Below are 13904 nucleotides of genomic sequence, written 5' to 3' on the forward strand. Positions count from 1 at the left end.
AGCCTCCCAAAACACACATAAGCACTCACCACACGCATGCATGTCGCACATACGGGAGGCCGTCCTTAAATTACCTTAGGTGTTAATAGGACGTTAAACAAAATAAATCAAACCAAACCAACTGTTCGTGAAATAATCCCAGAGGGATACTATTTACTATTTGCACTGAAAAGTTACTACATTTTCACAACCTCTGTATTAAGATTACAAAGGGCAGCACAAACAAACAGCACTTGATCCAAAACTGGTCTCAAGTTCATGGGTATAACACCGTGCAATATTTTAAAATCTTTCAGCCGTCCTATAGATCTATCCGCACACTTGCTATCCGCATGGTTTTAGTCACAGCAGCACTTGACAACTGCTTTCCTATAGCAAAAGGAGGAATGTTCAATGTACAGTCAGTGGCCATAAGTATTGTCGCATAATGGCGACGTCATTGTGACATTTTGTGAATTATGAACATTTAGAAATCTGTACATCTCAAAAATTAAAAGAGGTACATACCTGAAATTTTCAATATTTTGTTATCTGTCCTCTTACTCTCATTACACTTCGTAATCTCTGTGGTAACGAGTTGTAAAGGGTCTGAATATAGTAAACTGGCAAGCCGGCCCAAATCTCATTTACGATGCGGATTAAGTCCCCTCGGTTTTGGATTTCATTTAAACGTCTTGAAAGCTGGGTTTTAATAGTTTTCCATACCTTTTCTATTATATTTAAATCTGGACTTTGAGATGGCCAAGGAAGTGTTCTGATGTAACTGGCAGGCTTGTCAAAACAAGCCGGCAGCCGGCCAAAATCGCCGTCTACTTTCGTTTTTCAGGCGGCTACTTTCCTGCTTACATCAATAATTTTTTTGTTTTAAACATTCTACAAGTCTTCGTGTTTTGTGTCGCTAAAATTCCAATAAGAAGCTGTCTTTTGCCATATATAGTAAACCATACTTGCTACGATTTATTGACATCGAGTTCTCGGTGAAAATGAAGCGTTTTTCGATCTTGAGTCGGGTCAAAAAGAAGTTTGCATCGCACGGTCTCGTTATTGTCGTTCTGATTATTGCCCTTGGATCGGAACTCTTCATTGAAACAACATGGCGGAGAAGAGACGGCAGCAAACACTTCAGACGTATTTCACGAAGAGACTGCGACAAAATGGTAAACAAACATGAATGAAACTAGTACTCAAACTTGAACGAATGCCCATGCTGATAATAAGGACTTATGAATAACACTGTCATTGATATAAACAGTTGCAATCTTACAATATCGCCGTTTTATTCGGTTGATTATAATGTTGTTATCGGTCCGTTATTATGACCCATACTGATAGATCTCGCATGGCGATCTTGTTAGCACATTGATTTTTGGAACAATCGGTATAACTTAGTATGAATTATCTTTGTTATTCTTATCATGAGCCGTTATAAAATGGCTAAATTTCGATTTCAGTAATTCATCGTTCAGGGTTCGCACGGGGCCTTGAAAAGCCTTGAATTTCACTGCTGGCCTTGAAAGGCATTGGATTCGAATTTCACTTGCAGTGGGCCGTGAGAAGCCTTGAAAATTGGCGTATGGCCTTCAAAAGTCCTTGAATTTTGTCATATTTTTTATCTGTCTAGAGCATTTGGAGGAAGGTTTCATTAGGATAAGTGAAACCCTGCCCCCTTCAAATGCATTCTCTTTCTTATAATTTAAACCCAACACTTTTTATGACCTGTGGTATCTGGGAAACAGGGTGAAATAACACTGGGCTTACGCCCGTAGGGTTTATTATGCTCAAATTTTTGGCGGTAGAAATGACCTTGAAAATTTAGTTGTGGCCTTGAAAAAGCCTTGAATTTGGTTAGATATAATCCGTATGAACCGACGTTACAATGTCATGTATGTGCTTCAGTGTTCATATGTATGGGATTTGTTTAAATAGATACTGCAGTACGATGTTGCGAGTACGTTTTATCGATGTTGACAGCCCATATTAGTATTTGTATTACATATTTTTATTTCATTTTTTCAGAAGATGACATGTCTACATGTATACCGGCCAGTGTTCCAGCTGCAGTCAGTCCAATAAGTACATGTTGTCCAGCTACAGATAAAGATAAAGGTATATAGAAAAATAGATAGGATTCCACACCATAAGATTTTCAAAGCCTTACCTGTAGGACATATATATAAAGCTGTTTGTTTGTGATCAATAAGTTTCAAAAAGCCGTCAGAATTTTATTATTGTTCATATATGATTTGTTTGAATTGATACTGCACACTTACAGTGTACAATCATGCGAGTACGTTTTATTGATGTTAACAGCCGCATACTAGTATTTGTATTATATTTTTATTTCATTTTGCAGAAATTGACATGCCTACATCTAGTATACCGGCCAACCCAAAAAGTACATGTTATCCAGCTACAGCTGATATAGGTAGGATTCCACAACATGAAATTTCCAAAGGCTTAGATGTATTTTTTCTTGCAATAAAACATGTTGAAAACAAACAATTAATTTTGTGGTTAATTTGAATAACAGTAATTGTAATGAGGACATAAAATAAATTATTAGTGGCGGACATAAAGCAGTTTGTTTGTGATAAGTTTCATGAGCCGTCAGAATTTACAGACCAGATTTTGATGTACAAGTACTATTGAATAATGGATCTTACCAATGTTTATTGTTTTTAATGCTTGAGTTTCAAAAGGTTTGCAGTAGTTTCACTGTGAAAAGCATTCAATAAGAATCTAAATCAAATACAAAAATAAATTATTCATCTACTTGTTACATCAGTCAGTGGTCAGATACAAATGTAAATTCACTGACTGTAATTTTTTGCCCAGTTGTTCAAAGGCTGATTGGATTAATGACAACTTCATGCAAAGTTATAATATTTAAAATATTCACACAGAAGACTATACATATTTAATATCTTAGAAACATTGAAAAAAAATGATGAGAGAAATTTTGCATTAACAATTCATTAGGTAAACAGGTTTTGAACAACTAGGCACTGAATTAAAAAAAAAGCAAACAAACAATTGCTTAGTCCAACCATTTCGACACTTTTCAGGAGTTATAACTCCGTCTCCAAGCTGTATGCAGGCTCCACCCACGCAGTCTCAGAAAAGCACAACTAACCGTGACTTGGAGGAAGGTTTGATGTTGGTTAATCAGTTGTTTCCTGCATGTACCGGTACAATTCATAGTTACTATTCTTGCCGCAAAAGTGATTGCACCACCTTAGGAAAGGAAGAGAGCGAAAGATTGTCTACCAAAACGGATCGATTTAAACATGAATGGTTATTCATGAGGTCGTCGTTCGCTGATAAACAGAACCTTTGGTGGTTAGTTTACATAGAAGGTCAGGGAATGTACTGTTTGGTTTGCAAAAAGCATTTTCAGCGCAACAGCTACAACAAAAGCGAAAAATTTGTGTCGGAACCATCTGTCCGCCTCAAGAGGTCTGCGGTGACCAGTCATGCCAATGCAAATGTGCATACGCGTAGTCTAGAGGCCGAAACACAGCAGCGAAGAGGCTCTGTGATCCAAAAAGAGCTAGAGAAAAAGCAGAGCAGCCACTTCAATGCAGTTTTGAAAGCCTTCACCACCGCATACTTCCTTGGAAGGGAACACATAGCAAACAGAAAATTTGTTCCTTTTCTAAAACTTGTTGAACACCTTGGTTTAGACGATATTACATACTTTGAACACAGAAGCCAAGGATCCATCAGAGATGTATTCATGACCATTGGAGATACCATCCAAGATAAGATTTGCTCGGATATACGACGATCACAAGGATTTGGTGTGCTCATTGATGACGTCACAGATGCCGCTGCAATGGAGCAGATGATTACTTTTGCGCAGTATCTGAACTGTGGAAAACCTCAGATTGCTTACATAGGTATCCGTGATGTGTTGGAATCCCATGAATCGGCTAATGCTCAAGCCTTATTAGACACATTTCTCCAGCTGCTTCAGGACAAAAATCTTAAGGTGGAAGATGTGAAGGGTCTCTGTTCTGATGGGGCGAGTGTGATGCTTGGGCGCAAGAATGGATTTGCAGCCAAATTAAAGAGTCAGCCTGGTTGTGATCAGATGATCTCCGTGCACTGTGTGTGTCATAGATTGGCATTGGCCTGCTGTGACACAAGTGCGAATCTTGGTGAGCTGAAGGCCGTGGAAGACACACTCGTGCATCTTTGGAAATGGATGGAATATTCTCCTCAACGCACAGCAGCGTTTCTCAAGGCCCAGTTGACCTTGAAAGGTGTGGCCGCACCAGCCACAACTTCAGCAGAGAAAACAGTTTGTAGAAAACTTAAGAAGGCCTGTCACACCAGATGGCTGAGTTTTGACGCTGCAGTGAAGGCTGTCTTTGAGGATTACTGGGCAATCCTGCAGACTCTGTCAGCATTTGAAAAGTGTGCTGTTGCTACTGGTCTCTTGAAGAAGATGCGGAATACCCACTTCCTTGGAACCGTAATGTTGCTTAGAAATGTTCTGCCCCACCTTGCAGGTCTATCAAAGGTATTCCAAGCAAACATTCTGAACTTCTCAAGAATTCAGCCTCAGATTCAGTATGTTAAAGATAGAATACAGTCTCTATGTGATGAGAATGTTGCCTGTGAAGAACTTGAGAAGGAATTGAATCCTGAGGATGGACGTCTAAGACACACGGGAATCAAGTTCGCAGAGAAAGATGGTGAACGGCTAAAGAAGCTATCCACCTGCTACATCACAGCATTGCAGAGGAACATTGATGCGAGGTTTCAGGATAGTGTTGGTGTTATTAGCTCATTTGCCATTTTTGACCCATCAGCTGTTCCCTCCAAAGATTGATCATTTCAAGACCTATGGTGTCGCCCAAGTTCAGATTCTGGCTGATCATTTCTTCGCAAATGATGACGAAAAGTATGACCAGTTGATGGCCGAGTGGGAGAAAGTTCAAGTATGATCTTGTGATGGTCTTTAAAACAGAACTTGAATCTGTTGACCTGCAAAGCCTGACTGCAACACAGTGGTGCCTTGAAACGGTGATGGGCATGGAAAGCACCTATGGTCCTGTATACCCACTCCTGGTAGCCATTGCAAGAGTCGCCTTGGTCCTACCATTGTCAAATGCGTGGCCAGAGAGAGGTGCCAGTCGTGTTAAATTGGTGAAAACAAGATTGCGAACCCGCCTAACCAATTCTATGCTTGACAGTTTGCTGTCAATTTCCATTAATGGGCCAGATGTGACAGATCCGGAATGTACCAAGATCCTGACCAGTGCAGTACAGAACTGGTTCAGCCAAAAGAAACGACGACCATCAAGGATCCTCAACAACAAAACCAGACTTCAAGCACTGGAAATAGCCTACGAGACAGTGCCAGCAGAACAAGAGGAGTCTGAAGAGGCTAGAATGTCACGTCTCGTTAATCTTGAGAAGTATGATATTGCTGCTGCAGCGTTGGCTGCCAATGTGACTGATGAGAACGAGTGTGACAGCGACAGTGACTACAGTAGTGACACTGACTTTTTCTAGTCTAGTTCCAAAGAGACCACTGCATGATGGCATGAGGCTATAGTTTTGTTTCCGAACTTATTTCGCGCAGCAACGTTCCATTATTTGTTCAAAGCGTGTGTTTCAATGAAGAGATGCTAGATGATCTGGTGGTCATGTTAAAATGACTACATAGTCAGCTCTTACCAGTGACATAAATACATTTTTTTTCTATATTGACATTGGGTTAAAAACTTTTATAAGAATTTCATGATTATCAGTATTATAAGTTGATATTTTTTAGAACTATATTTTTACATCTTTTGTGATCTTATTTTACTTTCATAGAGTTTCATTTTAATGATATTTGTATTGTAACATGACTTTCTTGCTTTACACATTGTATTTTATTCAATTTACTCAAGTTTCATATTTGATTTCATTTATCAATGTTCTCGTACTTTGTTAGTCTTGTTTTTAGTTATGAAAATAATTTCTTGTTAGCTATATTTATTTAGTATCATTTGATTTGTTAAGTTTAGACATTTTTTTTTTATTTTTGAAACATTTCATTTTACAAATTTTGTTTTACTTTTTTCTATTTGCTTTTGCAATAGCTAATTTGTTTTTAATTAATTTATCATTTTATAAGTTATACTTGAATTACCATGCTCTCTACATGTATATTTTGACATTGTGTTGATATATACTGAAGATGTTGTTTTTTTCTTTTTTACATTTTTCATTGTTCATTATTGTTCATCATTGAACCATTGTTGAAATATGTCAAGAGTCCCATTCTATCATATTCTGTGTTCACTTCATTGTTCCCATTTGTTCCAGTCAATTAAAAGACAATTCAGATGTTTAAATTTGTGTATGTTCTATCTGAAATACTTTTTAAAATAATTAGTTATAACCAAACAACTAAAACAGATGCATACCTGAAGTGTGATTTTAAGAAGTGTTGGTTTTTTTTATTGATCTTTTTTGCTTTCAAAGTATAGAAGGATTTCAAAGTGCTCTTGATTATAACTTTTCAGTAACTGAAATTAATTGAAAAATGAAAAACTCTTGGTCTTCTTTGAAGTGTCAGCTCTTGAAAAATTCATAAAATTTCTAATGTCTTTGTAATGAAAAGAAGTACACTTTTGTGAATGAAATGTCTCAAAGGTCATCTCCAGGCATTCAGCATTTCAAAATTTTTCCGGGGGAGACCCCCCGTGCCCCCCTTACGAGAGGGGGGCTGCTCGCCCCCCTCTCGTGCTCTCCCCCATGCCGCCAGGCCACCACCACGAAGGGCCTACGGCCCTTCCATTGGCCTTCTACTATTTCAATACAGCCTGCTACTTAAAAATACCTTGACAAGGCTGAAGTTATTGTTATTCTTCCACTCAGTGGTTTCCCGTGACACATGAGAGGGGGCGTTGTCTTCTTGTAAAATCCAAGGAGTATTTGGAAAATGTCGGACAATCACAGGCCAAAGATTTTCATCAAAAATAGAAATGTACTTCCGACTATTTATGTTTCCATCAACGGGAATTATTGTACCAACACCAAAGTAGGTAATACAGCCCCAAAACATAACAGAAAACCGAACATTTCTAGCTGGGTTTTTAACTACTCCCACACAATCGGGGTGTAACCGCTCGTTGTTTTGACGCCAAACAAACACTTTTCTATCTTCACCTATTTCTATTTTGGTCTCATCACTGAATATCACAGTTGACCATTGATTTGACACGGTCCATTGAAGTTTTGTCCTACAAAACCGGAGTCGTCGCTCACGATTCACTGGTCCTATGGTAATTTTCAAACAATCTTCTAACACTTCTGGAAGAAAGATTTGCTACTGCACCATTGTTATATATTGCTGTAATATCATTTAAAGTCCCTCTTCTGTTCTCTTTAACAACACGAATTAGATGACGTTCACAACGTCCACACGTTTTCCGGGGCCTCCCACTTCGAGGACGATTTTCAATGTCACCCCTCTCACGGAATCGCTTTAAAAAATGCTGAACTGTTCTCCGATTTAAACTTAACAAATCAGCAACTTTTCTCCCGGAAACACCACTCGGGAATAATTTTACGATATCTTCTTTTTGTACGCTTGACAATTCGCCGCCTCTGGTAGCCATTGACAGAGCAGACGACAATAACACAGTGGAAGGGGAATAACTCTAGTTACGTGACTACCTGAATACATGACATTATAATTTGTTCCGGCCTTAATCTTATGCAAAAGGATGGTCTTGGATCGAAGTTACAACCGAAAACGTAAATACCTCATTTATTTTGCACAATGACGTCGCCATTGTGCGACAATACTTATGACCACTGACTGTAGCATATTTCATTGTGACCAAGTCTCGTATAAAAAAAAGCCTGTCAATCATGCCGTCCACAGGCTCCAGTTTATCAACAAAACCACTTTCTATCACAATCCTCCTGTCAGACATGCTACCAGTATAAAGCCTAGACACAAAACTGAACGATCCAGTATGGGCGACTCCAATTAATGCCTTAATGCATTGTGCTGTTTATAGTTGGACCATGTAATGCGTTGAGATGATAGCAAACTGGGTCATTGAACACAAATTTCTGTGCAATCGATGATCACTCTTAGTTTTCTTAAAATGTCTGAAAGATTTTGGAAGGTTTGATAATACCCGATCCTTTGTTGGTCATTTGATCAAAAACTGACAGTGATGAAACAGAAAGTTGATATATGTGGAAAAAACTCTGGACACTTGTTTGGGAAACAGCAAACAAATTTCCCAACACCTGCAAATCAAGACCTCTCCGACATCGCATCAGGGTCATTACAAGTTCTTCATTGATGGACAGCACATGGTCAGTCTTTCTTTGAGATGTCTATTATAAATGAGAAAAACAAATCTTACCCGAATCTTCATTACAGTGCCCTGCAGGTGGGTAATTCTACAACTACAGCACATTTTAGCAGAAGGGGACTGACAAAAGAAAGCAACTATAGAAAATTCTAAGTACACCATCATTTGAAAGCTTAATGTTTATAAAAGCCATAAATAATTATGGGTTTGCTAAATAGCGTCATTTGACGTCATAATGGTGACGTCATTATACTATCCGTAACGGATAAATGTCCAATCCGTTACGGACATTTTTTATATGTGGCCGTAAATTAATGAAATACGAAACTGGTGTAGATAATTAGATATACAGGATTTGGTTTGGTTTGGTTTATTTTGTTTAACGTCCTATTAACAGCTATGGTCATTTAAGGACGGCCTCCCGTGCGTGCGACATGCATGCGTGTGGTGAGTGCGTATGTGTGTTTTTGGAGGCAGCGGTATGTTCGTGTCAAGTCTCCTTGTGATAGGCCGGAACTTTTACCGATTTATAGTGCTACCTCACTGAAGCATACTGCCGAAGACACCCAGCAGCACACCCCACCCGGTCACATTATACTGACAACGGGCGAACCAGTCGTCCCACTCCAAATATGCTGAGCGCTAAGCAGGAGTAGCAACTACCATTTTTAAAGACTCTGGTATGTCTCGGCCAGGGGACAGAACCCAAAGCCTTCCTCACAGGAGCGAACGCTCAACTAAAGGCCAAAAGTGAGGCATTGTCAAGGGAGACATTAGGAAGAAGAAAGTTGTTAAGAAAGAAGAGAAAAGATAAGATCCCAAATTTAGTCGCCTCTTACGATCATGCAATGGGGGCAGCAGGTACAATTCTTACGCCCTACCTGCAGGGCAGAGATATACAGGAATGAAATATCTTTTACATTCACAAGGATATGAATAGATGGAAATATCATTTAAATACTTCTTTTTTCTAAAATTGTGTCGCTTTTTGTAGTGTTGACTTAAATGCCATGCATTACGACAGACGTTTTTGTTTGGATTGTGTCTGTATTGATAATTCAAACCGACTTAGGTATTTCATGTTGCCTTGCTCATGCTTACGTTTGCTTTAGACATCATTTTAGTAAAAAGTTATTTGAATTATTTTCCGAAATCCAAGAAGTGTGGGCCGTAACGATAGGGACTTGTGCGTAACGGTATAGACGAATGTGTAACGGTAAGGACTTACAGACATAACTACACAGATAAAATTACAAAAATGTTCTGAAAATTAAGTAATAAATTTATTTGGTGAAAAATCTTGAACAGTACATTTCATGGGCGTTTTTCTGTTCTGCAATCATTCATTTATGGATTCAATCATACAAACATAATACTGTGTGTACGAGATGTTACATATTGAAGTCCTCTGTTAGTACTGATTTCTGCAGCAACATAAAGCGAATCTAATACCGACATTTCATTTGCAACATGAATAAACTTTCAGTAATACACACAATACAAAACTTGGATAATTTCCATCTTGATCAAACTCACTCTGAACAATTAACACTATAAACTTCAACTTACAAAATCAAAACGCAATATGACCTTGAACGAAAATGCTTAGGGCGAAAAACCCATACTACTACTAGTCTACACATCTATTCAAACTTTTTAGTAAGTTCTTTCCAAATATCGGGCGATATTTGAACATGCCGTTTGGTAACAGCTGAAGGCTCTGGAATCATTGTGATGACATCACAATGTTCGTACCAAAGGACGTCGTCAAGGAGAGGCCAAAAGAATCTATTTACTCCGATTCTATGCATCACTTTCACTTCTACGTCGTTTTCATCAACATCTAAAATGATACCAGGAAAGACTTTTCCTTCGTAATTTACAACGCACCATTCACCAATAATTAAATAAGTATTTATATAATAATCCGAATTTTTATGTTAATGACGGTAGCGACTAAACAACAACTGTTCTGAATACATATTGACAAAATTAGATGATCTGACCACACGGGAACCTTGTACGATGTTTACTTGCCGAAATATACGCAATTTAATTCCAATCCAAACCGCCACACAGCTTCGGGTCGCCATCTTTGCTCAAATCAAAGCATCTGGGCGTTTGAAATAGTCAGTACTGCAAAGCTTTTAAACGATCTTAAAATAGAATAATTTGATTTCAATTACTTATGCTTTAGGTTAGCGAAATCGTAGCAATTATTTATGATGAAACTTTAATGTTGCACTAAATACTGATTACAATATTTTTAAGACCTTTTTTATTTCTTCCATTTCATTTCATTTCATTTCAAGTGTTGATTTAGATTTCCAAATAAATTCGCGGGAAATTAATTTTATGACGTAACCGGAAGCCCACATGCTATTAGAAAGTGACCCGGAAAACATGCATGACGATAATAAAAACAGAAGATCATTGAACATTATACCGGATTATTTTCGCATTTTTTGAGACACCAATGTGCTAAAATACAACGGCAGGTAACACTGATTTTGTTCATAGCTCTCGTATCAAGTAAAACGAACAGTTATTGCGAAAATAGCAGCATTTGCTTCACCTAGTGGGGCTAGATTTACTTTCGTTTTACAGTTTACAGATATGGTCGTATACATAATTCATCTTCTCAACCATACTCGATCTAATTGCTTATCCACGGGATTTTTCTATTAAGAATATTTGTACTTCTCATGTACAGTGCATCTTTGTTTAAAATTGACTGGTCTGCAGGTCTGATCTGACTACCCTCAGCAGACCCAGGGTCACGTTACTATCGTATCCCTTTGTAAATCTACGGCAGATTCGTCTGTATTACTACAAATTTCTACATACTGGCAGAGACGTGTATATGATATACACGTCTCTGCTTCTAGGACGTTGTACATGTGTCTCCAACGGGGTACCCCCTTGTATTGACTTCATACTTCTGTTTACCCACAGGGACTTGATAATTAGTTACAGTCTACATGTATTTGGACCTCCCCTTGTGTATATCACATTTTGAGACGTTTTGGGGGGCTAGATTAAAATTTGGCAAAAATGACATCCCCAGTGGTCAGAATTCGAAGGGGGGAGGGGGGGGGGGGGCTATGACTCTAGCTCATACAATTTATTGTAACCTGTCTTTGTACTCTATGACTCATAACCTGTCACAGGTTTAATGGAGTTATGAGTTAAAGGGTAAACAGACATACATGTACATTTATCAAGTGTGTCACAGGTTATAAGTCATAGGTAAACAGACATGTAACAGGAGAAAGAGAAAACTTAGTAGCGAGAGACCGGGGTTAAAACCCAGGACCCTCCAAATACTAGACAGACACTCTAACACTGAGCTACCTGGTCGCCGATGATCAACCCAGTCCAGTTCCGCAAAGTTCCTCCCTCCTTTTATCAAATCTTCATCCCCCAAAGACAACAGGTTCGGATCCTGTTGCTTTAGCATCCTCCCAATGCTTTAAACAAGAATTTGCATGCTCGCTAAATATGTAACTGGAGAAAGATAGTAGCCAGACAGGGGTTCGAACCTGAGACCCTGCAAACTCTAGACATACACTTTATCACTGAGCTACCTGGTTGCTGGTGCACTAATACATGTTTCAGGAGTCTGCGGTATGTTCGTGTTTGTCTCCTTGTGGTATTACTGGTAATTTGGAAAACTTTTTTTTTTTTTAATTATGATTGTTCCAGCACTGGCAACCTGTCTTTCCCTTGGTTGTCATTTAGATTAAGAAGATATTTATCAATTTAATCTCTTTTATTTGATCATATAAAAACAGAATATTTCCCCAAATATTAAGCGTAATCGCTTTACACATACCTTGTATTACTGACCATGATTGATGTTTAAACGAGAATGGACTACACATTCTTATCAAATATTTGCCTTACAAAAAACACTGAATTTTTGGAGAAAAAAAGCCTGCAAGTTTTTTTTAAGAGTCAGTCGGGTTAGTAGAGACAAAGTTTTACTGTATTTAGCATATTAGGCCTAAGTCATGAAAATGTGAAATTAATAAAAAAAAAAAAAAAAAAAAAAAACTTTGGTTATTGAAGATCAGAGAACTGTCAACAACAAATCTAAAAAGAATGGAATTGGGTTTTTCTGAGTCCGTTCTGATGGCCTGTGTAAACACGTTATGAAGATATAAAATTAAGTTCATTTTACACAATTACCGGCATCGATTGTCTATCTTTTTTAATTAAGTTCATCTGTGTATAGTTTTTTTTGTTTTTGTTATTTTTTTGTTTGGTTTTGTTTTATAAATCCTTGCAACGACTTTTTAAGTCATGTAGATATATAAAAGAATATGATTCTTGACAACTTGACTACAGTAAGACTTTAGCTTTCAAAATCCATTGCGCTCCACATCATATTGTTTGTTGAAATATTTCTGTGTCATTTTCACAATTATTACATTACTTTATTAGAATACTGTGTTATATATTACTTGAATCCACTCGAATATAGAAATTTTTCCTTCATTTCCCAAATCTGTAATTGAAATAGTTGTAGAATATACATGTATGTGTTTGCAGTAATAAGAAAATATTTTTTTAACATTCATATTAACATATTTGGTGTATCAATCCAAAAATACTTGTTAACATATACTGCATTACTTTGGTCTGATTTGAATACACAGAATGTCAGATTTTATTAATCAATAGATCTGGCAACCTCACCTATAACAGGTCAAAGACCTTTGATGAGACTAATTAATGAGTATTTAGAATTTCCTCTTGCCCCACCACCGGAAGTTAGACACTGACAAGCTCTCATACAGTTGTTGACTTTAGTTTAGGAACACATTCTCAAATGACAGTCAGATGATCATTTGCTAAGTTAAGAGTTGGATTTCCACCAACTTGAAGAGTTGTGCCCCTTTGTTTTCTTTCCTATGAATCTTATTCTAGCAGATTGCCATTCATATTTATTTCCAATTGTTCTACACCTCATTATATACATCTAATGATATTTGAAAGTGGGTGAAAAATGGAATAGGTTATTGTATTGAGTCACATTGACTTCATTTCTCCAATTCATCCAGTTCAAGAAATCTGGAAGTTACAAAAGAGGGGAAACTTTACAAATTCATTTTAGTTTCCGTGTAGGTAAGATTTTAACATTTTATTGTTATGGTTGTTTTACTTTCCATTGTTGGGGGCAGAGGACATATTCATACAAATCAGATATTTGTATACTTAAAATAAGTTTCCTTTCTTTTGATAATATCTCTGTTGTTATAGTCTCTCACATGAGTCTTTTCATTTACTTCTATTAAATATCTTCAAAAGTTTCTGCTTATTTCTTTCTGTTTCTAGTATATCCTTTTGGTTAACAAATTGTCATATTTAGTGGCTTTTGAGAATTGGTTGATTTTCAAAATTTGCTTTTTGTTTGGCAATACATGTACATCAATATTTTCATGTCTCTGTAACATATATATAAAAATGCTCTTCTTCCTTTTAAACAATAATTTTAATAGAATCTTTAGTTTGGTTAAAACTTCCTATAATGTTGTGGGACATTTTAAAATGACGGATCTGTCA

The 13904-nt window shown here is 37.3% G+C and overlaps 1 protein-coding gene across 1 annotated transcript; it reads left to right on the forward strand.

Annotated features, from left to right (window-relative positions):
• Positions 1–1093: 1093 nt before the first annotated feature.
• LOC117328318 (zinc finger protein 862-like) lies at positions 1094–4837 on the forward strand. Its single transcript, XM_033885841.1, has 4 exons — positions 1094–1157; positions 2017–2106; positions 2354–2425; positions 3066–4837. The coding sequence occupies exons 1-4, from the start codon at positions 1094–1096 to the stop codon at positions 4835–4837; spliced, it is 1998 nt and encodes a 665-aa protein (XP_033741732.1).
• Positions 4838–13904: the final 9067 nt, after the last annotated feature.

Source organism: Pecten maximus, chromosome 5 (genome assembly GCF_902652985.1).
Source record: "Pecten maximus chromosome 5, xPecMax1.1, whole genome shotgun sequence".
Lineage (NCBI taxonomy): Eukaryota > Metazoa > Mollusca > Bivalvia > Pectinida > Pectinidae > Pecten > Pecten maximus.